At 39.8% G+C, this 27,119-nt stretch overlaps 1 protein-coding gene across 13 annotated transcripts in view; it reads left to right on the top strand.

Annotated features, from left to right (window-relative positions):
- HIVEP1 (HIVEP zinc finger 1) overlaps positions 1-26,394 on the top strand; it is a 121,064-nt gene extending 94,670 nt beyond the window's left edge. For 10 of the 13 annotated variants that reach the window (XM_038129930.1, XM_038129931.1, XM_038129936.1 and 7 more), the window contains 5 exons: positions 6,180-6,313; positions 7,694-7,869; positions 9,882-9,986; positions 20,836-21,353; positions 24,261-25,409. In XM_038129930.1, coding sequence (XP_037985858.1) covers positions 6,180-6,313; positions 7,694-7,869; positions 9,882-9,986; positions 20,836-21,353; positions 24,261-25,409 — 2,082 coding nt within the window. Of the gene's footprint in view, positions 1-6,179; positions 6,314-7,693; positions 7,870-9,881; positions 9,987-20,835; positions 21,354-24,260 lie in introns of all 13 variants that reach the window. The other 3 variants (XM_038129942.1, XM_038129941.1, XM_038129929.1) reach the window with 1 other exon arrangement.
- Positions 26,395-27,119: the final 725 nt, after the last annotated feature.

Raw genomic sequence — 27,119 nt, 5'->3', positions numbered from 1 at the left:
TATATGTGCTTATTTATTCTAATTATGCTGGATCAAACTGCTAAAAAGATCTTAAATAATTCAATTAGGAAATTGTTCATTTTTTATGGGAATTAGTTCCTGGGTTTAAATCTGTGTATTGAATGTTCATTGTGGCAGGAATGTGTCTGGCTATTTTTTTGTCATGCAAAGGGTAGACCAAAATAAGTCTGATATAAATATTTTTAAACATGTCTAACTTAAATTAATTTAAGATCATAATTACATATTTTGCCTTAAAATTCGGCTAAGGAAAGAACAATAAGGGTATTTTCTGCTTCAAAAGAGTACTCAGCTTGAGCAGGTGTCCATGGATACATCATGAAAACAGTTTTCACCATCACTGATCATCTAATTGTGAAAGGAGCAGTATACCATTTCCCTTTCTCTCACCTTGGTTAATCAGCAGTGTGAAATAATGACAAAAATAACAAGGTTTAAACAAAATTGCCACTGCCATAAAACCACTGATGACTTCTTGGATTGATATGGCTCCAAAGATAACATTAAGTCTTGTGCCGAGGAATGTAATCCAGGCAAAGGTTGTGACCCACTTAAGAAAACACGTCATTCCAGAGTCCAAAGTAGCAGAGCAAAGTAGTCTCTTGTTATTTCCTTAGCTGTTTTGGGGCTGCACAGATGTGATCATGATTTTACTTGCTGGACAGTTTTGTTACGGATGGGACCAAAGCTGTTTGGTTTAGACTGGTTTTGGTGTTCTTAGTGATTGAACCATTGCTCTGCATGGATGAAGGTGGCTCTTAGTCCTGCATTATGACAGCAGGTGTCTGTGTCTCTGTAATGGACCCAGTAGTGGATTTTATTGTCCCACCAACTGAAGTTGTAAAGCTCTGTGAAGTGTGCAGCATGGTTTCGTGCTTTTCCTTCCTCTGCACTGCATACGGTGTGTCTTTGGTGCCAAACACATTGGAGCTGGCAGAAACAGGGCATCAGTGAATCCACAGACCTTCCTTTCTCCATGATCCTTCAGGGCATGGAAATGGTTTGGCAAGGGGGTAAAAGTAACCGTAATTTTTCCTACTGCCATCAGCAAAATGTCCAAGACATTGGGATTCAGGGTCCATAGGCCAGCAGTCACTCTAGAGGAGACATTCCACAGCCTCAGGAAAAGACCCCTATTTGTGTGGGTGTTGAGGGACAGAAACTGCTGCTGTCAGAGGTCACCCTGAAATGTTTCTGTGTCTGCTAAATGTTTTGCTAAGATACAACATTGTCAGTGGGGAGAAAAGCAATAGCAAGATAAACTTTGTGATAGGTGAAGTAGTTTCAGAATTACGGGAAGATATGCTGAAACCTGTAAGGCCAAAAGGGCAGTAGTTAAATGTGGTCCTCCTGAAATCAGTGGGAGACTTGCTAGCATTTATATTGGAGCTCAAAACTTTATCCATAATGTTCTCTGTAGAAAATGCATACAGGCTGTCAATTTTGTTCTACTGCTGTAGTTGAATAGAATTGTTGGTTCCATGTTAGTGTGCTGCCTTGGTTTAAACTCTTACTGCCTTTTTGGGTTTTTTTCAGTCTGCTTCCTCATACATTTCATGAGATGTTGCACTTAAATAGTGCTAAATTAAAAAAAAAAAAAAAGGAAACAAATGTTTAGCATTTTTCATTGTATTTAGTTGAGCAAGTCTTTCTAAGGCAAGTCTCACATCCTTGTGTCATTCAGTCATGTTTGTTTTATTTTTGAAGAGTAGTCTTTCCGAAGAAATTCTGTGATACCAAAGCAATTGTATGCCTCTTGAAAAACAGATTTTCTGTACAAACAAATTCTGTTTAGAATTAAAATAATGGATAATAATATGTTTTTAAAATATTTTGACAGCACGATTTTAAAACACTCCAGGAGTGCTTAAATGCTGTAATAGGCAGCTGTCAGGTACATTTACAGTGCTTCTGCCACAAAAGAAACACAGTTACTAATCTTTCTTCAGTCTTTCTTGCTGATGTTTTGAATGAAGCAGATGAGCATGATGGAAATGAAGAGTTTTTAAGCTCTGCTTGGGCTGATTTACAGGCTTTGCTCGGAGCCATTACTAAGGAAAAAAGTGCAGCAAAGAGCACCAATTAAAGTTTAATTGGCACCTCAGATTGTATGAGCAAGATGTACCATGGCAGAAGTTAAAAATTTCAAAGACCTGATAGGTTTTTCTATCTAGTACTTCCGGAGTTTGTCTGCTTTCCCTTCTAATGATTACAGTGGCAGGATTTCAGCTATTTTCCGGAATGATGTTGCTGCTGCTGTTACAATGTACCTCTGTGTTACCAGTCTCCAGTTAGACCTGGTAATGGAACAGCTGATGCCAGCTCAGAATCTTCCTCACAAAAGCCATGCTTAAAAAAAAGCAAAACTTGAAATTCTTCAGCTCAGGCCCAGTAATTCCACTGGGTTTTTTATTTTGTTGTTGTTGGAGCCTGAGGATGGAAAACATTTGAGATCATTTTGGAAACTAATATTCCATTGAAAAAACCCAGCAAACACAAAACCAAAAAAAAAAAAAAAAAAAACCAAAAAAACAAAAAACAAGCACAAACAAAGCTAACAGAGAAAATGGCAAATAATTAAAAAAAAAAAAAAGTGATTGATTTCCTGCGTAGAAGCTTGGCAGGGTCCTGATCTCCTGGGGGAACCATGGTATGGATTGCAGGTGTTGAGGGTTGTGTTTGCTCAAGTGGTTTGCACATTTTAACCCTGATCTGAGAGAGAGCTTTAAGTGCTACCACAATCTTATTTACAAATAATAATTAAAAACACAGTGCTGTTACATCTCACCTCCTCTCTCACAGCCGTAGCCCTTTCCAGACTCATTTGGTGTATTCTGCTCGTGGGGCTATAGCTGCTGATCTTCTTACTTTCTTACTGAGATAAAGCAACTTACTGAACTGTTCTGGATTTGCCCCCAGACCTAAACCATGTTTACAGATACCTCGTGCTGCTGCATAACCGCTACTAATCACTGTCCCAAAAAAAAAAAGGCAGTTCTTTCAACAATAGGTACCATGGGAAAGGAAGATACATGTGAACAAAATGCAAACAAAAAGGAACCCAGGGACTTTGTTTGCTCTTCACAATTCACTGCTCACAGGCAATAGGTGAAGTTGCCACGTTCCAGTGATTCAGAAAACAAACCACAAAATGTTATTGTGAAAGAAGCTCCTGGAATGAGTGCAGCATGTTAAAATGTAACAGGAGGTTTCACCTGCATGGAAAAGGCTTTTTTTACCTCCTTCCTCTTTTTATTTTATTGTTCCATTTATTACTACTTTTCACCAGTTTTTCTCACTTGAATTCACTGGTGTTATATCTTTCTCAATGCTCCACATTGATCTTGGCTCTTCTCATTAAAGTGAATCAGTAGTGTGTGCAATATTCCAGGGTGATGATTTTTGAGCAAGGGTAGGCTGAAGAATGGAAGGTTTCTCCTAACTGTGGAACACTTTCCTTTCTTGGATGATATGGCACAACAGTCCAGCTCACCACTGGAAAGTAGTTAAATGCAGAAGATTTTTATGTGTAAACTAGTAAAAGGTTAAAGATATTAAAAACATTTTCCCCAAGTGACTGTGTGCCAGTGGGAAAAATGTTTAATGAATATTCTAATCTGAAATTTATAACTTTGATGATTCAGGCTGTGAGCATGTTTTTTTTCCAAAGGATGTTGTAAAGTACCAGAAGTATCTGTTGAACTCTGGTCTCTGGGCAGCCCTAAGCATTTTTTTTTCAGTTTTATACTACTAATTGAGGACAGTGGAGTTAAATTGGAGCAAAATGAGTAGAGAAGAAATGAATCACGGCCCTTTTCTCTATGGCAGTAGAGAGACAAGTGTCTCTGTTAAAAACAGAAGGCAGAAGTAATCATAGAGGGGAAGATTTTACAGCACTGCTGTTTTTCTGCCCTTTCCACCAGTTCATGTGGGACTTGGGGGGATTTCAGGTGAGATGCATTAAAGGATTTCCACACAAGAAACCTGTGCTCATTAGAGACTGGTTGCTCTTTAAAATGTACAGCAGGGCCGAGTCATTTTCATCATCAGTTTGAAATTTTTCAGAAAAAGTTTAACAGACTTCTTTTTTCATTGTCAGTGAGCATTTCTGTAGATTTCTGTGATGGAAACTCAAAATGTTTCTTTTACTCTGATATCAGCATTTTACATGTCCAAGACACTGAAAAATTTCCTAAAGCAGCAGATAACCATTAAACTTAAGTACAGCAGGGGAGGTAAATAATTTTAACACGTAAGTTGGGCTGTCTTATATCTGTACATAGACATGTGTTTTAAAAAAAGATTAGGTAGTGGGAACATCAGAGGTACTTGGTTTCATGATAGTTTTTGCATTCTAAATACTTTTGTAAATATACAGCTTATTGTAACAGTTTCATCATAGTTTGAATGACAACATGGGTCTAAGACTTCTGTAATCTTTCTTTTTCCTTTGGCTTTTCACTACTTAAAAATAAATCTGGAAAAAAAATTAATGGTATGTAGTATTGAAGGATCAGGCACTAAAAGATTGCATTATTTCAGCTGTTGGAAATATTTATGTGTTTGGTTTATTGTGTGTATTCTGTATTTTCCACAACTCTCTTCCTGTTAAGCTACAAATCTCACCATGTTACTCTTTGTTTTCAGTGGAAACAAAAGCAGTTCATGTGCCAGGTAGTGTATAGGAGCTGCAGAATGGCTGAGTTGTGATTATTGGAGCAGGCTTCACTTCTGATATTTCTCATCCAGAGCATCATCTCCTTTCACCTTGTATGAGTGCTGTTTAAACATGCAGGGTGAAATTTCTTTCTTCCTACACACAGGCAGAGTTGTCATGTGTGCTTTGGTAGAACTGCTCAGACGTTTGAAAATGCAGCCTGAATCAATCCCGAGGGCTGTGTGAGGGTGTGTGGATTGGGGTAGTGCTTGTGCATGAGCAGCTTCCTGGGGCTTTCAATTGAATAGGAAGATGCTTTTCCTCTGATCTGTGTTAATTCCTTATCCTGTGAGAATTAGAAGTGAAGGCAGTATCTGAGGCTGCATGAAGGACAATGGGCAAGAACCAGCTGCCAGACTTATGTCACCCTTGAATGTATGTAACAACCAGCATAACTGATCAGTCATTTTAAGCCAGCCAGTGAAGTCATTCCTCTTGCCAAGAATTCACAAGCTTACAGCATTAAATTTTATAATGAGTGAAAAACATAAGGCCAGACTTTTTTTTTCTCTCATCATTTTATTCACTTATCAATATGAGCAAATGAGGTAAATGTGCCAGCTACGTGGGTAGAACAGTTTATAAATATAGCAGTAATAATTGCTGGCTAATTGGATCATTCCTTCATTGTTGCCCATTTTATAAATATCCTAGGGTTGGAAGGAGTAGATTTTAATTGGCAAATGTTGGGGGAACTCATCCTCCTTAAAACAAACAAACAAAAAAGTTCCTTGACTAATAATCATGCAAAGTGAACAAATATAATCTTATTCTGCTAGAGAGCTGTATGCTTTTTCTTGTAATTTGGTCTGGCAGTAGGAAATTAGGTGTAGAGTCTTGCTTTGGGGGGGTTCTGGAACCCCTGTTAAAAACCTCACCACATCGGTAGCAGTCAGTCTCCAGAGCAAAAGACCTGTAGTTCTTGAAAAATATTAGTACTCAGAAATGTTCTCTGTTAATAACCTCCCTAGATACACCCCTCATTCCCACCCTTCTCCTCTCTGCTGTGCCGTGGGAAGGCAGCTCCTGCAGGCCATGAGGAGCTGCTGTATCCTGGGTCAGCAGACAGGTTGGTCCAGGTGCTGCTGTTCAGGAAGCACTTCAGTTTGATTGTACACATCTTTCTCTGAAGGCTGTTTGTGAGCTGAAAAGCATCGCCTCTTTCTTCCCAGGACAAGGAAAGTCCTCCTTCAGACTCAAAGCATTCCTGGTTTCCTACAGGGCCATTATCTCAGTATAGATTTAGCAGCCCACAAACAGGCAATGCATAGTAGAGAAGAAGTTTAGCGAAAGATATTTTTTGTTTCATGTATCTTAACAGTTTTAAAATCCAATTATTAGAATTGTGCATTTTATGATGCTTTTATTCACCATAACTTGAATGTTTGAATAGCATATGAAAGACACTAATTTTAATAATAAGCATCTCTTTTTCTTTCAGAGAGCATTAAATAGGAAAAAACTGACTCCAACTGAATTCAGCAATAAGGAAAACTCTGAATCAAGCACTGAACATGATAAAGAAAACTCATTTATCAAAACTGTACCAAGAAGAGTTAAAATATTTGATGGAGGGCAAGTATTGTACTTTGTATACTAGACATCATTGGGAAGGTATTTTGTATACTAGATACCATTGGGAAGATATTTTTTCCTAGATTCTAGACTTTTCAGAGATGTTGCTTCCTGATTGATTTATTTTAAACAACAGTTCCCATATTGTGCTCCGTGGATGTTAGTTTATGTTTCCAAGAAAAATGGAAAGTCATCAGTAGCATGGAGCCATGAGAGTTATGAGAAGGGGTAATAAAATAAAGAGCAGTAGGCTGTGCGATTCATTTTTTTTTCCTAGGGAATGAGCATTAATCAGTGCTAAGGGCAGATAGATATAGCCAGAGATGTAAATTCTGTTCCTATGTTTCTCTTACATGATAAATAATACCTATTCTGCAGCAAGGTTGTATAACTGTAGCTGGAGAGGAAATAGTCCGGGGACTAAGCAGCAGCCTGCAGTGCCATCTCTGTCTGGCAGCTTGCTGTGGCATGCACAGGCTGGAGAGCTCTGATTTGAAAAGTGCCATGGAAATATTTACTGAGAGCTCTCCTCCCTGCACCATAATACTTTAAACCTGTTGCCTGGTGTAAATATCTGTTGCTTTAGCTACAGTGTTGCACTATGTACAACATCTTATAAAATGGATTTTTAAATAGAAAAGTGCCAGTGACACCTGTAAATTTTTGTAGCACAAATAGTTCATGTTTGATTAGTCTCAATGGTCAGCTGTAGGGCTTTAGTTACTGGTTCCAAATTTGAATCTAGTCTAGGCCAGCAGTTTAATCATTACCAGCTGCCCAGGTAAAATATTGTTGTGTCTCTGCTATGATGCAGACATTGCAAGGACTAGGTCACAAAAGCTTAACACAACATTTGGCATCCTTGAGTGCAAATATGAAGGGCATAATTGAATTCTAACGACTTTTTCTATCTAGGGACAGTCCAGATATGCTGAGTTCAGAGGACATTGATAGGGAATTTTAAAGACTTTCTCATCATTGTAACTAATGTTACTCCTTTTCTGCACAAGGCAGAGCCTCAAAGATGCTCTTTTAAAGCTTCCTCATGGTGCTCAAACCTGCTTCCAAGAACTGACACTTTTAAAATATGTGTTCCTGTGTTGCTAAGAGGAAATTTGAAATCTTTAAATGCTTAGTATCAACAGTACCTTTATTTAAAAAATTAGCTGCTATTCCTAAACAGGTCTATGACTAGCTAGTGATAAATATAGATATGAATTTAACAATGCCGGAGTGAGCAGACAAAGAGCATGATTGGTTTTGTCAGTCATGGATTTTCATCTAATGTGTTATTTTAAAAATTCTGGTGGATGAGGGTTTCTAGCTGGGCTTATTTTCCCATTGCAACTGATTGCCTTACTCTCATGGTACTGTTACTAGGTACAAGTCAAATGAAGACTATGTGTATGTGAGAGGGAGAGGGAGAGGGAAGTATATCTGTGAGGAGTGTGGAATACGTTGCAAGAAGCCCAGCATGCTGAAGAAGCACATTCGCACACACACCGATGTCCGTCCTTACCACTGCAATTACTGCAACTTTTCCTTCAAAACTAAAGGTAAGGCTACTTTACTGGGTATGCTTTTCCCTTTTTTCTTTCTACTTTAAAGTACAATTCTTTTCTTCTCTCAGTTGACTGTTCATGAGCTAAAAAGGGTCCCTCTCTGTGACATTTTATTATCTAATGCTTCAAATATTTGTAATTTATTTCCTGCTTTTCCTTTATCTTCTGTATATGTATTCATATGATCACATCTTCATATGAATGAACTGTCTGGCAGGCCACAGTGGGTGAGAAATTGGAGTGTAAGAGGGAAATCATGGGAGTATGATGAAGGTTAGGTGAAGACAAGTGAGATGGTTAGCTGCTCATCCTAGATAGAGGTGGAACACAGAATTTTAAATCCCTTACAGTATCTTTTGGAGCTAGAAGATGGACGTATATTGTACTCATATTGGCACTCAACCAATTGCTTTAGGAAAAAAATTGGCCTCTAATAAATTACTGTGTTGAAATTTTTTTTTTTTTTTTACCCTTGAAGGACAAAGGTTCACTTTCTACTTGACCTTCTAAGACCCAGAGTTGGATGTCTACTTTTTAAAGCCTGTTTATAACTTTAGATAGTTAAGTATATCCCAGTTTATGTAGGCAATATATTAAACAGTAGTACATCCAGGACTCAAGTGAAACAGACAGGAGAAGTTCACAGCCAAAATAACTTCAGAAAAAAAAAAAAGCAGTAAAATTTTTCTTGGCTTTGAACATCATTTAGCAACAATTCCCTCCCCCAGGCTGTAACCTCAGGAACATTTGTGTTTTTAGTGGGTTTGAGACTACGCAGTGGTTGGGTGGAAAACTTCCAAGAAATAATGCAGTGCTGCACAAAGTGGGATGAATAGGCTTCAGATGTGTCAAAACTCATCACTGCATCCTGACAGGCTGGGTCATCATATTGCCTTTACGATGAAATGCTGGAGTGCAAACCCAGTAAATTCTCATTATGGTTTTTGCAGAGGAGGGGGGCTGGCCAAGTTCAAGTAATTAAGTTCTGCCCATGTAAGGATCTCCCTGGTTTCAGTCATAGCAGATACTTGTATTCACATCCTCTTCTGCATTTGCTGTGCCTGGCTCATGCCATTGCTGCTAGCAGTCAGGTCACATGGTTGGGAGTTTGATGTTTGGTAAGCCACTCTTCATGACAGGAGAGTGTAGCCAGCAGCTTCATGAAGTGTGCAAAGACTGGAAAATTTGCTATTTGTGAGCCAATATATTCACAACAATTATTTCAACATTTGGGATGAGTTACCACCTTCATTTCAAAGCAGAAATAAAGTACTCCATAACCATAGAAGAGTCAGCATTACACTTTAATTTTTCCTTTTTAAACACCTCCAAGAAACATTTTTTTGTGAAGTTTAAGGTGGGCAGTTACTTCTAGTAACATGCATTTTATAGTTTACAAATCTGAGCCACTCTTAGCCATTTCTTGATATTTACCATATTTTCCTTTTAAAGGAGAAGGGGAGAGCAGCCTGTGAGGCCTCTCAGCTGCACATTTACTTTTGAGATTCAGATCAAGTATGTTCATGCTCTGATTTTGAATAAAATTAACATGTTTGCTTAAGTTGGCATTGAGAGTGTTTACACTAAAAATAGAATTCATCAAATACTGGAAGAGCTGTAAGATACGAACTTCAGTTTCACGTGATAGTTTTCTGTCAACATGACTTTGAAGACTGAATCATCCCTTTTTATACTTTGCCATGAACAAAGGAGGGATCTCTTACAACATTACAAAATACATAATAATTTAGAATTTCCATCCTCTTCTATTTTATCTCAATAAAAAACTTCCTAAATGTAGACAGCGAGTTGGTAGCATTCAGGATAGTGAATCTGCTGCAGCCCTTGACAGCTTGTATTGAGGGACAAGGTTCTAGCAAGTGCGAAATCAAATTATAACGATGTTATGAATGTACCTGAAGAAGAGATGGACATGTTGAGCATATATTTGTAGACATTTGTGTACTCACAGAGCAGATAATGTTTTGGGTTTTTTTTTCCTTAAGGAAATTTAACAAAGCATATGAAGTCAAAGGCACATAGCAAGAAATGCATGGATTTGGGAGTCTCAATAGGCTTAATAGATGACCAGGATGGAGAAGAAGAATTTGGTAAGAAATTAAAGTCTTTTTTCTTTATTGAATTATTGTGTCTATTTTGTCATCTCAGTTTCTTACCCTTTATTTTTCAAAGCTTTTTAATTATTGTACAGAGAAAAGGTACAGAGATAAAAATCTCAAGAGCTAGTCCAAGGGAGCTAGAAACACTGGAAAAACTTTCACTAAAAGAAATGACAAGCATATGCTAAGGATAAATTGCTGCTGAATTTTTCACGAAGTGTTATGCAGTTTAACTTTATCACTTTCACAGATAAATATGACAAGATTGAAAATACCAGAAAAACAGCAGTTTGCCTAGAAAAAATGCAGTCAAGTGTAGTGCTTCTTTGCAAATAGTTGTGCATGAAATGGTCCAAGTTTTGGATGCATATTTCATAGATATTAAATCACTAACATGCCACACAAATCACAAATATGTTGCTGAGTGCCTTGCAAGGAGGTTAATCATCTTCCAGCCTAGAATTCTGTCCTCCTTCACAAATAATTGGAATAAATCTGCAGATAGAGAACATACAGAAATTAAAAACATTATTCATCTTGACCTGTTCTACTTCTTCATTAGTGATGAGAATGTTTTCAGAATGAATGTATTTGCTAAAAAAATGGAATTTTACACTTCCCACATCCCAAGAAGTTTCTGCTGAAGGGGAGATGAGATCAAGAACAGTCAAATGATGGCCAAACCAGGTTCATGAGTGACTTTGTCGGCATGATTAGAAAGGTGTGTCTGCAGCAGAGCCAGTGAGATGGAGAACAGAATTGTGCATTAGGACTGTTTGGGATCTCCACGTGTCTCAATGCACTGATGGCATTTTTCCCTTCCTCACATTCCTCTGTGGGGAGATGAATCGTGTTGCCTTGCCTTGGTGTATTTTTCTCCCTCCAGTGGAATAGTTTATTAGATTGTGGATGAGGCTTGGAGAAAAGATAGCAGTGGGGATCTTTATTTAAGCTATAAGGGAAAAGAAAGATGAATGCGCTGCTTCCATATGACAGCCACTGGCAGAATAAGCGAATCATCTTGAATCTAATTCTAAATAATGCTGGGAATATGACTCAGCTGCTGTGATTCAGTAGTGCACTAGGTAGAAAGAAACCTGTGTTTTTCCCATTTTTGGCTTTCTTCAATGTACCCTTTTTTGGTAAGCAAAAAATATGTCTCCCTTCACAATTTGAGGTACCAGATAAATAACACAGAAGATAAGCAGCAGGACAAATTATTGTCTTTTTCTTACAGAGGAAGAATTTTTATTAATATTTTCAGTCCTCATATGACAGAAAAATTGTCACTTTTTTAAGCAATGTTCTGTAGCATTTGACATTTTTGTGGGTTCTGTAAACTACAGGTGAACAAATATTACCATTTACTAGGAACTGAAAACATTTTATTCATTGATAAATTGATATTCCAATTGCATGCATTAAAAGTTTTATTTGTGATTAATAATGCAATAGGAAATGTTTCAAATGTTAACTGAATTTTCAGTAACATGGGGTCAAATGAAGCCACTTCAAACATTTGTTGAAAGAATGCTTTCCTTTGACTTTAAGACAATTCGATTGAGAAAGAGAGAGGCATTCCCTTTTTACACATCATGTACAGGCATGTTTGACCATAGCATAAGTATATTATATATGCCCTGAAATATGTTCTTTGCTCAGCACAGTAATTACCTAATAAATAAAATACTCTATTTTGGAAAAAAAAAGCACAGACATTCTACAGGATTTGTTACATAATCCTTGAAATTCTTAATGGAATTTAGTTTTATGGCTACAATGCCTATTTTGTTTTTCCCCAAAATAGAGGATGTAGCACTTCTTTCTTTAACTGGAGCCCCAAACCAAAAAAACAACTTGTTGATAAAACCCTGCCTTTTCCAAAGGCTCTGGCTCAGGTACCCATAGCAAAACCAGCAGTGCAGCACAAAGTTCAGCACTAGAAACCTATCCAAGAATCAGGGTGATTAAACCCCTGATAAAGGTGCATTTGCTGCAGCCAAACCAGTCCATCCTCTCCAGTTGCTGCAGAGCACATAGCATTTACAATTATCCATGGAAATTCAGCGAGCAACCCTGCACTTCAAAAATGTGATTTCATCCGTCTGCTCACTGGGCCAGCCATGAAGGTTTTTCTTATGATAATTCAGAATCTTTTTTGTCAGCCTGTTTTTAAGGCAGAATCAGGAGGGGGGAAAAGTGTGATGTATTTGCATACGTGGTTTTTGTTGTGTGGTTCAGTTGCCCTCTCTGAAATCCTGAACATGCTAATTTTAGGCAGCATTTGAATCAGCTTCAACCACCTCTTTGGCTGCCCTTTTCCCAGGACAGAGCAGCAGAGCTCACACTGGGGCCAGCTCCCCTCGTGCCAGGTCTGGGCTCCAGGGACAGCCCTGGCAGCAACACGTCACCCACAAAGGACAGTGTGATGAGCTGTGGGTAGTGAGCTGCACTTGCGGTGTTACGTCTTTGGTGCCTCCACCCCTCCTCCCTCTGGCATGCATTGCTGGCACAGTTGTGCCACATATCCTTCAGATGTTTTAAAAACCAACATCTTCAAATGTTTAAATGTTTGGTGTTTGGTTGTTAAAAATGTTCTGTCTCTTAAAAAGTGGTCTGTCTATTCCCATCGCTTTCCTCAGCTGGAACGCAACGTGAGAAGCAGTAGAGGAAGGTGCAAAAAATCTGATAAGAAATAATTATGACCTCAGAAAAAAAACTTCTTCCTGAAGACTGTGTGAATTTGGCCTGTTTCCTGACCTGTAGAGTGTCTGTCTGTCTATCTGTCTGTCTCCACCTAATTCATTATCTGAACATTTGGAATACTGATTATTCTTACGGTAATAGACATGTCTGCACCTTTGCTTAAAATCGCTAAGCTGTATGTCTTCCACTAGAATTCCATTTTGAATTAAAGAATTTACCCAGAAATCCAAGAAAGCCATCAAAGGAATTTGCTGGTTTCAGTGTTTTGTAGCTTTTTTTTAAAAGTCTGGATAATCACAGTTATTTGAATTTACACTTTTTTAGATTCATGTGAGAAGCCAGCTGTGACCGACAGCAGTACAGATTAAATGGATGCAAACTGAACGAGGAGTGCAAACTCACGCACAGTCCTGAGCACAGGCAGACACACACACAGAGTCTGTTTTTTCAGTAATCTGAGAACCTGAAATTTTGTTGTTCTGTAGTGTCTCAGGGAAAAAAGAAAGATGCTCTCTAGCTGTCTGAGACTGTATGTGATCAGAGCTTTTAACATAGCATTCTTTGTATTTGGACTTGTCATCATTTGGGTATTAGTAAATACTTTCTGACCTGGGTTTTTGTATTCAAAACTATTCCCTCGTCCATTTATCTTTCATCTTCTGCTCTGTGGAATGTTCTTGTCACCAAAATACAGGGTTACAATGTGAGGAATGTTAATATCTGAATTAAATTGTCAGAGGAGGTGAACTGTTTAGTGTGACAGACTGCAACTGGGGATATCCTCTTTGGCCCTGCTCACACGCTCACACAACATTTTGCTACCTAGTCTTAAAAAAAACAATAATATGTGTTCAAATTACAGTTAAAAACTGTTGAACTGGTAAGAAGCTAATGTATGGTATGGTATGGTATGGTATGGTATGGTATGGTATGGTATGGTATGGTATGGTATGGTATGGTATGTCTGAGTAAACTTGCACAAGAGAATTTCTTGATAATGAAATCAGTAGATGGGAGAACATTGAAGGGGTTTCTCTGCAGAAATTCTATCCCAAAGTACTCATTATTTTTGTGAGTAAAAATACGTAATTGCAAGTTTCAGATACCTGTTTATAGATATCTACACACACACACATATTAAGAAAATACTTTCATTTTCTGCAGTATTATTACCACAATTCTAAGTTAATTAGCTATATGTTACTTACAGTGGATTTTAAGTCAGTTTCAATGGCTCTTCATTAGCTTAATCATGACTCAGTCTATTTTCACTGAATCTGCATTTAAGAAGTGAAAATAAATTAAAAGCCTTGCAATAATAGCCTCCCTTTACAAAGAGAATGGAAGGCTGATTCTGTGTCATTTACAATAATTATTTAAATTTTTTTTTGTTAATATCAGTGTCTGTTTTTCAACCAGATGTACATTAGGCATGCTGAAACCCTACACCCACAGCCTGACATGAGACTACCTAGTGCTAGGTTTGATTTACAATATATGACTTACTTAAGAAGGTTTAGGTGTAAATAATCTCTTTAAGCAGAAGTTGCTCTTGCTTTTTTGGTGTAGTTTCACTTCATTACTTTCTGTCATCTTAGGAATGAAAGTCAAAAGCCCACAGATTTTCTTCTTCTCGTTTCTGAGGAGCCCTGGTGATGACCAGTCTGAAGTTAACCCAGTAGATGTCACTGTGAGTCCTGTAGAGCAGTGGACAGTAGCTGAAGCAAGACTGACATCCGATAATTGAAGCCTATGAACAGACCTAGAATGATAGGAGGACAGCAGGGTTGGGTACAGATGCTGGCATTGTTTAACCTCTTGTTTACTGCTCTTTAAATTTGTGTGAATGGTTGTGGAAGGATCTATTGCAAATCTAATACAATGGATGAAAGGCAAGTCTAAGTTGTAATTGTTTGGAAGAATGGAGTGAATTGATGACACACTGACCTTACCTTCTGATTTATGATCATGCTGAAAACTACTTCTGCCTTTCTTGCCATAGTCTACATTTTTTCTTGAGTTTGATGGAGAATATATAGAATATAGAATGGATGCTTTATTTTTAAATGCTTTTATGTCAATGCCAATCCATAACTGACAATACTTCCAGAACTTGAGACAATGAACACTGCTTTGTATTACTCAAGCACTAAAAGCCAATGCATTTAATAAATTTAGATTTAGATACGAATAGATACTTACTAAACTCTGTCTTTAATCTGCATAAGTAGAGCTAATGGCAGTCATATAGTTATCTACATAACTGCACATTTCCTTAAGAATCTGTAAAACTGAGCAGTCCAGCCTTGTATTTTCAAACCGTTCTTGTCTTCCTACCACTGAAAGAATGAAAATGAACATTTTGCTCTTTATGTGACAATCTACTTAAATATGATTAAGTTATAACTAAATGTGACTAAGTTACAAGCTTTTGAACTTCATCACTGGATTTGATGCAGAAATTGCGGTATCCGTAGCAGGTCCTTAGTAAGCCAGGCCATGTGGCAGTGATACTGCAATTAAAATTAAAAGCTATAAGTTGAGGTTCTAAAGAACCTTTATTTTAGTACCTTGCAGTATGATGATAATTAGATGGCTGTTGTTAAAACCATGTACAGTAAAGATTCCTATAGGAAAAACTTCTAATAAAATGAAAAACTTTAAAGTACATAAGGAGATGTATTTCAATTACCTAATTCATAGCATCCCAGTTATGGAAATAACAGTATGTGGACTCACCAGCCCCAGGCACTTCACAAACGGACATGTTAGGATGCTGATAATTCCAGCTAATGCTATTGTGCTAAAGAACTTGGAGTTCTCTCTTTTCTGCTCTGGGGTAAAATGTCGCTGTAACAGACCCTTGTCCAACAAATCAACACCAACACCACGAACACAGTACAGAGATGACCAACTGAGGACTAAAATAAATGAAGGACTAAGGTATTTTTGCCTATGATTTGTAGACACTTCAATATGTAGGATAAAAAATTCAGTTTTCTAAAAAATAATTGTAGGTGGCATGTGAACAAAATCCCCAGTCAAAAGTTTTGTCCATGTTTCTATTAAGCCTTTACTTCCAGCTGTTCCTAATTTCTACAGAGTTCAGGTCTGTAAAATTCGCTTATTCCTGTGAAGTCCAGGAAGAAGAAAGTGTCTTCTAAGAATTTAAAAGAAAAGATTGCAGCAGTTGACAGAGGATGAAAGGCATCACCTACTCTTCCAAAAAGACTCTTTGTAAAAAATTGATGCTGTCTTGAACAGTTTGTCTGTTAAAGTGGTGAGAGTTGAGTTACAAATTCGAAAGAGAAGTAGTTTTCATAAGTCTTCACTTAATAGTGTGAAACTTTTTTCCTGTTTTCTGTTTTAAAAAAGAAACTGAACTTTCATGCCAAAAGCCATTTCTCCATATGTTAGGAGCCTTTAAATTTATGATACATCCTTCATTTGAAAATACTGTACACCATTTTACAACCTCATACAAAGTTAAACACAGAAGTAATTTTGTTCCTGCTGGAAATTGAGTCTGTTTTAGTTCTATGTATGTATGTATGTGTATGTGTATATATGTGTGTGTATGTATATATATATATATATATATGTATATGTATATATGTATCAGCTACATGAGCATATGGTTATAACTGTGCATAGTTCAAGATAGGAAGCAAAGAATGAATCTTTCCCCAATTAAAACTGCCAGGGAACTTTAGTAGGCAGTGTACAATTACCAGAATGGGATTGGGGCCAATACTGCTTAGTTAAAAAGACACTGCTTGGAAGAGAATCTTTCACCACAAAGAGTGGTCACAGCCTCAGCCCGATGCCTCCTCAGAAGAGACCCATAACCTCCTCCTTCAGAGGAGACCCATAACCCTGCCTGGGTTTTTTACTGCTTAAAACTCCAATATCAGGTCCTCTTGAACTCCACAGTGATGCTTAGTGGGATCACTGATTGGAAAAGCCTGGACACCTCTTGTTTCAGCAAATGTGCATGCAGGTATAAAAGCCAGAGCAAGGCATTCCTTTGTGCATTGCCAGAACAAGCAAGTCAGGAATCTTATTTTTTACTCATCTGATGTTGCAAAGCGGTGTGGGAGTAAGGGAACCACATTCATCGCTGTCACCTCGCCTACACTGCAGGCTCTGGCTCCAGGTAAAACCACACTCAAATAGAAGCTGGCAAATGCACAAAGGGTGGAGGTAAACAGGGAAACAATAGAGGGAAATGATATCCCATGGAGTCCTGCATGTAAGGAATCTATGTTCCACAGACAGTTTCCCTTTCTCTTTCCATGGCTTTGTTGTAGAAAGCTGGGATGTATGCAGAAAATTCCTACATAAGCAGCATTTGCTGATAAATCCAGTAGCATTTTTAATTGTTGATTTGAAAGAAGATAGTTTCTTCTAGATCATTGTTTACACATATGTTTTCTTTGCCTTAGAAATGCATCAAGTCAGTCTAATCACTTCAGGTAATTCCTCCTGCCAGTAGAAACAGTCATTCATTATTGACATCAGCTTTTATAGAAAATGTGATTCATATGGAGAGAGGGAGAAAAAAAGGCAAGAATCAGTAGGATTTCATAGAGAATAGTTATGTGACATTGGTAAAGAGACTGAGTTTAAGAGGGAATCCTGAGTGAATTCCAAGACTTTGCAATGTGCCCTGCATTATTTAAAGAGTTGCAAGAAACCTGTAGGTCACCCTTTTAGATGTGACACATGGAGAAGTCTTCAATATCTGTTACAGAGGCATTGTGGAAATCACAGAATATTCTGAGTTGAAGTGACCCACAAGGATCATTGCAGTCCACCTCTTAGCCCTGCACAGCACCATCCCCAGGCCTCACACCATGTGTCTGAGAGCACTGTCCAAATACTTCTTGAACTCTTTCAGGTTTGGTGCTGTGACCACTTCCCTGGGGAGCCTGTTCCAGTGCCCAGCCACCCTCTGGGTGAAGAACCTTTTTCTAATATCCAGCCCGTCACTTCCCTGACACAACTTCAGGCCATTCCCTTGGGTCCTGCCACTGGTCACCAGAGGGAAGTGTCTCTCCCTCCTCTTCTCCTCGCAAGGAAGTTGTAGCCTGCGATGAAGTCTCCCCTCAGTCTCCTCTTCTCCAGGCTGAACAGACCAAGTGACCTCCGTCTCTCCTTGTAAGGCTTGCCCTCAAGGCCCTTCACCATCTTTGTTACCCTCCTTTGGATGCTTTCTAACAGCATGATATCTTTTTCATGTTGTGCCTCCCAGAACTGCCCCCAGCACTGGAGGTGAGGCTGCCCCAGTGCAGAGCAGAGCAGGACAATCCCCTCCCTTGCTCACTGGCCATGCTGTTCCTGATGCTCCCCAGGACAGACTTGGCCCTCCTGGCTGCCAGGGCACTGCTGACTCATGTTCAGCTTGCCATCAACCAGGATCTCCAGGTCCCTTTCCATGGGGCTGCTTTCCAGCCTCTCATTACCCAGTCTGTCTGTATATCCAGGGTTGTCCCGTCCCAGGTGCACAATCCAGAACTTTCTCTTGTTGAATTTCATACAGTTGAGGATTACCCATCTCTAATCCGTCATGGTCTTTCTGCAGGGCCTCTCTGCCTTGGAGGGAGTCAACAACTCCTCTGAGTTTTGTATCAGTTTTGCTCAGTGTCCCTTCCAGTCCTGCATCCAAGTCATTTGTGAAGATTTTGAAGAGCACAGGGCTGAGGATGGGGCCCTGTAGAACCCCACTAGTGACAGGTCACCAGTCTGATGTCACCACATTCACTGTAACACTTTGTGGCTGACCTGTGAGCCATTTGTTCACCCATCACATGATATATTGTTTATCCAGCTGTGAGCTGGACATTTTATCCAGGAGGATTCTGTAAGAGTCACTATCAAAATCTTTACTGAAATCCAGAAGGTTTACATCAGCTGGCTTCCCTTGGTCAACTGCGTGGGTTACCTTGTCATACAAGGAAATCAGGTTTGATAAGCAGGACTCTCCTCCCATGAAGCTGTGCTGACTGTGACCAATGGCTGTGTTGTCTTCCAGATGTTTTTCAATACATCCTGGGATAATCCTCTCCATAACTTTACCAGGCACAGAAATGATATTGACTGATTAGTAGTTTCTGGGGTCTGCTTTCTTGCCCTTCTTGAAAACTGGGACAACGTTAGCCAGCTTCCACTCAGCAAGGACCTCTCCAGATTCCCAAGACTGCTCAAAAATCAAGAGAGGTCTTGCAATGACATCAGCAGCTCTTTAAGTATTCTCAGATGAATCCCAACAGACTCCATAGACTTCAGGCATCCAGCTGGAGCAGCAGTTCCCACACAACTTCAGAGTCGACTGGGAGTTTATCATTCTCACCATGCCATGGTCCTCCAGCTCAGGGCACTGGGACCCTCCTAGCTTGTAATTGGTATTGAAGGCAGAGGTAGTTGTTTCCATTCAGAAATCAAACATATGGAGATGTTCTAACATTTTAGATATGTTTGCTCTGCAAGTTACTAAAAAAACACTGTTTATATGAAGAATAGAATTGACAGAATTATAGAGAAAAAATACCAAAAACATTTAGTCAGTCCACATGTTATTGTTAATAATATCTTTAGCAATTGTACTTGCCATAATTTTGGAATGGAAGTTAATGAATTAATTTTTCCACTAAAATGTATTTTCTATTTTTAACAGCTTTGTCTGTGGATGAGAATTATAAATTAAGACTTTTTAAAATTCTGGTAAATATTTTTGTTAGGATCATTCCAATGACCTGAAGGATTTGGGGTGTTTTTAATAGCGTGTCTGACATGTTCACATCTGCTGTAGTAAATGTAGGAAATCTAGTTTCCATATTTAGCTAATGTACAAATTATTGTGTAGGCAAAGAGGAGAAAAGTCATTACGGAGGGATTTTTTCAAAGAAGCTGTTAGTTCCCAATTGCATTGCTCATTTGAAACCATAAAGCTTTTAATAGTGGATAACTTACTGAAAGGTAGCTCAAACCCATTTATTTTATCTGGAGTTCAAAATGTTTGTTTTGGTTTTGGTGACTTAGCCGCCTAAAGTATAGGCAGTGTATTCAAATTCTTTTAAGGGTCTGATTTTTTTCAGAATTGTTCATTTTGATGGTAAATTGATGTGTAGATTTCCCGACAACAGCATCTCTGAGATTTTAACTAACCAGACATCTTTGGTTTTACAGAGCCAAATGATTTTTATGCAGATATGTTTTTTTGGACAGCTCAAGAGACAGACCTTTAATCAAATACAAAATATTAATGTATTCAAAGCATTTTGTCTTTTATAAAATATGATCCCAGACAGTCTGGCTTGGAATTAGACATAGCAGATGGGATTTTCTGTCGCTTTACTGAAGACGACTCTTTCCAAGTTAGATACAAAAGAAGGTGAAAAGCTGCAGGATAACTGTATTTTGTAGAGAAATTTACCCCTAGACAGAGGTATGGCTGTAAGGAGGGCTTCTTTATGCAAACAAAGATTCATCGGTAAGTTTTGATACAATTAATGCTTTCTTGGCTCTTAGGACATCTCAGGTAATTTTTTAATAAACCCTTCAAAACATTAGTGAAGTGAAGAAATCTAGTAGGGTCTAATTTTGGTCTCTTTTGCCTGTTAACGAGACAGATTCTTGACTAACAGCCTCCAGTCTTTCTGTTTGCATCCTTCAAAAACCTTTGCAGCCGTGATTCATATTAGGTACAAGGACACCCACTTATGAGTCAGAACCAGCCAGAGAATATCCCACCGCTAAGGTTGACAGACCAACCCCACATGTCAGCACTGGGAACCTAATGAACCGGGAATCTGCTCACTGCTCCCCAAGCAGAAGAGTGAAGGGTGACTTTGAGCAAATGGTTACAAATGGCATGAAGGAAAACGGCCAAATCCAGAAGGTTAAAAACAACATAGAAACAGAAGATGAAAGATTATGTAGCTGTACAGTTAAATATGTAAGCTGGAAAATAAAAACCAAAATTTAAGTCTTCCCTGTTGCTTTGATGCAGTGGGGTATGAGTGGAAAATACATATGCCATGTGGTTTTTTGGTGGTTTTAGTTGTTCTCTCCTGCTTCCTTCCCAGTCAGTCCAGGGCCTTCATTGTCTTAACCTCTCCTTCGACTTTTGCAGGTGAGAAGCAAAGATTTGGCTATGACCGGTCAGGCTATGATGTGGAGGAGTCTGATGGTGGCGATGAAGATGAAAATGACAATGAGGACGATGATGAAGACAGCCAGGCTGAGTCAGTGCTATCCACAACGCCCTCGGTGACGGCCAGCCCCCAGCACCAGCCCTCTCGCCATGGCCTGCAGGATGCCACCAGCACCGACGATGACATCAGGCTTCCAGACTGCTTCACTGGGGCTCACACGGACTCCATGGATGGTCTCCCAAAAGCGCTGCTGACCAAGATGACTGTCCTTAGCACAGTGCAGTCGGTCAGCAGGGCCTCCAGGTCACCAGCAGAGTCCAGCCATCAGGAAGCACATGAGGACAAAGCCCAGGAGAGAGGAGTGGGTCCCTGTGGTGCTGATGCGGCACTGACGGACATTGCTCCTGCATCTCCAGGTCGCCAAATGTCTGTGGATTACCCTGATCCACATACAGCCTTGGGCCACTCCTTAATATCAACTGCAGCTCTTACAAAGGTAGGAGTGTCTGAAACCAGGGAGAGAGTGGGATTTCAAGTCTTCCTTCTAAAAAGATCTTGCTGGAGATTTGTCAAAGAACAAAATGTTTGCCTTTCCCTTCATTCTTAGAATTCTTGGTGATGAGTCTTTCAGAAGAGTTAAAATTAGTCCAAGCACAAATATATAGGACTGTAGACACAAGGATGTTGTAGGAGCATTGCTTTTCAAATTCTTAAATTTGATTGTATTCTTCCTAAAAGGTTTAATTGTAATATGGTCATTTCAGCTGCTGTTTGGAGCTGGTAGATTGTATTACAAATCAGAAGGAAATAACAAATACGTGGAATGAACATATGGTGGTGGTTATGTTTTCAGGGGAAAGTGATAGAATTCAGCAATCATTTCACTCTGAAATATGATGATACAATCATTGGTAATTTCAAACAGAAATTAATCTAGTCCCAAAGTTTTTTGCCTTATCACTAAAAAAAAATGGTGCAGTTGTTTATCTATTCTCCAAATATGCTTAATAGTAAAATTAGAAAGAGCGCCAGATGTTCAAGGAAACTAGGAGATTGCCCTTGCACAATAACAAAAGGAGAGATGAACACAGGACTGAGACCTCAGTTCCCAGTGCTCTCAGCTTTTGTCCAAGCTGAAAGAAGATTTTAATCAGAAAAGGATGTATTTTGCCCATGCACGTGTTAGACCTGTGGATTTTCAAAGCAGTGTGCAGAAAGATGAAGTCAGTCTGTGTGCAGGTCTGTGGGAACGTTCAGTAATTTTTGGCAACTTTTTTTTTTAAAACTATGCCATGAAATCACAGAGAAAAGTGGCAGGTGCTGAGCCTTTTTCAATTCAGCAGTGGCTTTAATGGATTGTGATGGTGATGGTACAAGTCACTTACCAGACTGACCCTAAAGATAGTCTTTGGAATTTTTAATCCTTGCTACAGACCATGAAGGCATTTGAGCTTTTCAGAGCAATGCTCAAAAAAAAAAAGAGATGCACAATAGTTTAATTAAAGGGGTAATCAAAGCATTGCCTTCTCCACGATGAATGCAATATTTAGAAATATTATAGAGAACCAGTTAATCCTTTAGGTTGGAAAAAAATCTTGAGATCATCGAGCCCAAGCCTAAACCTAACTGTATGCAGTTACTGAAAAAAAGTAGCAGAAAATTTTCAAAAGCATAAAAAGTAAAAATTTCAATCTGTTTTAAGTGCTTGGTGGCTTGGTTTTTTCTTTAAAAATTTACACTACCAGATTTATTTTTTACACAGTTTAAGATAGCAAACTGTTGACACGGAGAAACAGTAAAAATTACTGCTGCGTTGTATTGTTTGACACAGGTTCATCCCTGCTTGTAGGATCTGTGAGTTCATGTGGCAAATGTTAATTTGGGCGAGTTTGTAGTGAGACAGAGAATAAAATGAAGTGTCTCTGATCACTGTGTATGCCTGCCATAAAATGGGAAGGGTCCTAGTATTTGGAGTTTAGGTTCCATTGTTGCCAGTGGATACCAGAAGGACATTAACTGAGTGTACTCCCTCATTAAATTCAGAACCACTGAAACCTCAAGTAAATATTCATGCATTTTAAAATGTTGAATGGTGTTCATTTACATAGCTTTAATAATTTAATAATTGTAGACAATTTAATAATTGTCTACATTAATATATTTTAAAAAAAAGGAAGGCCTGTAAGTAATATGAGGAAGTAATTCCTTTCCAGATTTTCTTTTCCTTTCCTAGACTAAAAGAAGCATCAGCCTTGTGTCTCCAGTGGTTAATCTGCAGTCTGTTCTGATTGTGAATGGCTGTGGATCCCAGATCTTGCAATCGAGAAAAGGAGTCCTCATAGCTCAGGAAGGCTGTTGCACATTCCTTCGAAAGCATCCATACCAGTTTATCAGGATCTCTTGTGAGGTGTCAGTTCTGAGAAAGATGTTGACTTCTTTCTCACACCCATCTTCTCATTTAGACAGGATGGCGCTGCATAGCCAGCTAATCATATTCTCCCTTTGCCAATACATTTTCTACGAGTAGATTTCAAAAGCATTTCTGTCTGATTTTGAGTTTTTTGCCTGCTCTAGGGAATTTTTGAGAGTTAGGACTGTAAAAACTAAGTAAGGTTGCACGAGTGTGTGTGTGTGTGTGATCGGTGTGCCAAAAACAAAAAGATAACCATGAGATTGCAATTGCACTTTTAGACTACTCATTTTAGGAGGGTCTAGGAAAGGAGTTGCAAGCTTTGGTCAGTAACAGACTGTAGGAGAAGAAAAGGGAGGATAAAAATAGTATTATAAATCCAGGAGTGTGCACCAAATAAATCACAGTGAGCTGAGGCAGCAATGGGATGTGGATCCTACACCTCACTCCAGTATCCACCCATCACCTCCACCTCTGCAGGAGCTGTAGTTGTCAGCCATCTCCTGTCATTGCATACCCTGTCTGTCACATTAGAAGCACCTATGACAAATGTGTCATGATGCTGCCTCTGCCTGCTGGAGGCTGTAATGCCTTCAGGAGAAGAACCCAGTGCATCAAAAATGCCAGCTTATGCTTGTTTAACCTTCTTGCCTGAGGTGATTTCCACGTAAAACAGTTCTCCAAAGCCTTCTTGCTACTTAAAACACGTGTGCAAAACATATTCAGCAATGTTTTTGAGCACTAGTGTTTGAGAGAAATTAAGCAAGGGTAATTAGAAGAGGAAAATGCAATTAGTGGGTGAGGAAGGAGGTGGAAAAAGAAAGGAAGGAAATCAGTTCATTGTTTAAGCTGAGCACTATATAATATGAACTATTTTGTTGTGTTCTTTCTGAAAAGGGGGCATGGGAAGCACTCCCAGCTCCCTTGTGTTTTCATGTCACTGAAGGGCAGCGGTGGCTGCCACATTAACACTCCTGTGTTGTTCTCTCCCAGAGCACGCCCTCCATCAGCTCCCCATCCTCACTGGCAGACCACAGCATGCCGACGACAGCACCGTCACCCTACACTGAAACCACGGAGGAGAAGCCGGCTGCTGAGCCAAGAGCTCCCCAGACTCACCTCTTCAGCCACCTGCCCCTGCACTCGCAGCGGCAAGCCAAGGCTCCCTACGGCATGGTGCCGGTCGGGGGCATCCAGGTGGTCCCTGCCGGCCTGGCCACCTACTCCACCTTTGTTCCCATCCAGGCAGGGCCAGTGCAGCTCACTATCCCAGCTGTGAGCGTGATTCACAGAACTACCAGCGCCCTTGGCGAGACAGGTGGCACAGCCCCCGGCACCACCACGAATCCCGTGGGAGTCGCTGAGGTGAACAGCATGGTGCCGTGCATTCCCATCGGCCAGGTGAGCGTGCCGGGCATTCAGGGGCTCGGCACGCCCAACCTGCAGCCTCTGCCGCCACTGGGCATGGAGACAGTGAACATCCTGGGCCTGGCAAACACCAACATCGCCCCGCAGATGCGCCCTCCGGGAATTACCCTCAACGCCGTGGGCCTCCAGGTGCTGACGGCTGGCACAGCCCCGCAGGGCACCCCCACCCCGCAGGGACCCCTTCCCGGCCTGCAGATCCTGAACATTGCCCTGCCGACCCTCATCCCCTCCGTCAGCCCCGCCAGCGCCGAGGGTCACGGAGCCTCCGAGGCACCCACCGCAGGCTCCAAAGCCAGCGAGGTCCAGCTGGAGCCCGCTCCTGTCGGTTTCCCCACGGCCGAGGCCGGCCAGACCAGCCGGGATGCTTCTCCTCAGGCGGTGGCTGGTGGCCAGCGGTACGGCGGGAAGAGCCATTCCGAGCCCACCCCGCTGACCAACCCCGTTTGTCCCGGGAAAGCTGATCCTGAAAAGACTGACCTCACGAACCCCAGCAAGCCAAAGTGTGACCTCCCTGCCCTCCAGATGAAGAGGGCTGCCCCGGCAGAGCCCCGCTCCAAGGCGAATCCCAACACGTTAACCAAGTCTCCAGTCCACCGAACTGTCACCCCGGACAGACAGGTACCCAGGCCAGCTGCCCCGCCCCAGCGGCAAAACATGGTGCAGTTTAGCGATGGCAGCAGTGACGATGAGGATAGACTTGTAATAGCAACCTAGTTTTTGTTTTTCATTGTGTTTTTATTTTTAGAGTTTTTTGGGTTTTTTTTATAACACTTGCAGGTTTCTTTGCAAACCTTCCTTTCCTTAAAGCACATTTTTCTGACACAAACCCATTACTAATCTTCGTGCAATCATGAACTCTTGACCAATAATTGTTGTTTCTTGTCAGCTCCAGCCATTTTTGTACATGTTGTATAGACGATTGTGCCTTTTTGGAGTTTTATGTTTAGAAACCTGTACAGATTGTTGAATATATATATATAAAATATATATATATAAAATATGTATATTAAAACCAGGTAGTTGCTTGTGTTTAGTAAGTAAACATCCTATGTCAGATAAATAAAGGATTAAATTATATGTTGCACTGTTAAATGTAAATTTTTATGGCTGTGGGACAAAGTTTCTGTGTACAGATCTAGTATGTAAAACTCCATATTTATTGTATCCATATTAGTCTTGGAAAAGGGTCTGTCCATCTTTCTTGTGTAAGACGGTAGCTTTACACTTCAAAGAGAAATACAGTATCTGTGTTACAAAATATTACAGTAAAATTTTGTTTACTGACTTTACCATTGCTTATGTTGTGCCTTCTTGATGCAGTCCAGTAGCTAGAGAGGTGCTTGACTCGTTCCTTTCAGTGCCCTTCAGTGCCCTTCCAGCTTGTTCAGCTTGAAAGCATCTGGTGGTGGTAAAAGCCCCTGTGGTTTCACCTGCCATGGGACAGAGAGTAGTAACTTATCGGGCTTTACTTGGAGTAAAATCTTCCACTCAAAACATCCGGTGATTGCAGAGTGGGGAGGGAGTCCCTCAGCTTTCTGTAGAGTGAGCATCCATCCACCTCGTGTTTCTTTCCTGACTAAAATTTGAAGATTTGCCTGAGGGAAAATGGCAAAAGGGTCACAATGAAATATTTTTTTATTTGTAATCTTGAACTATAAAACCACTTTTTACTGACATTAAAATGTTGTTACACAAGAAAGGAATAATTCTTTGTGTGTTAATTGCAAAATCCGCCATACAGTTGGTGAAAATGCCACTACTGTAATGAGGGTTTGGCATAACTGATTACCATCAATCTCTTAGGAGACTGCGTTTCAGGAGATCTTCATTTACTGGTAGACAAAGACATTTTCTCCCTAAATACAAGTTTTCTCCCTAAATACAAGTTACTCATGCAGGGAAAGAAGAAGGGACTAGAGGTTTTACACATACAGTTAATGTGCTGTTCTAACAACAAACCTGTTATACTGGGCATACAAAATATGGATGGATCCCGGAATAATGAAATTTAACACTCCTCTGTTTCCACATAGTGAAAACAATGTAGAATTATCACTGACTTGTTGAGGCATTCCAACTATGGCAGGAGACATGTCTGACAAGTTACAGGGCTACACATTCCTAAAAGTTTCAAATTGACTTGGGATTCATGCTATAATTTTTAAGTAGAATTGGTTTCCTGCTGTGTCCTTTTATCACATTGTTACAGAAGTTTTTATAACCCCCTTAATAACCAAATTACAGTAGGAAACTGGAAGGTGTAAATTAAAAGCACAATCACCTTTATGGAATTAACAAAGATGAACACATATAAAACAACTGGAAGAAAAGGACGGGAAGCAAATCTGGAAAAAAAAAAAAAGGGAGCAAATTTGAATGTGAGCTGGGCTGCATTGTTCACAGATTAACTCCTGTATCCATCTC

The sequence above is a fragment of the Motacilla alba genome, chromosome 2, assembly GCF_015832195.1.
Source record: "Motacilla alba alba isolate MOTALB_02 chromosome 2, Motacilla_alba_V1.0_pri, whole genome shotgun sequence".
Taxonomy (NCBI): Eukaryota; Metazoa; Chordata; class Aves; order Passeriformes; family Motacillidae; genus Motacilla; species Motacilla alba.
This window is presented reverse-complemented; position numbering and strand designations above follow the sequence as displayed.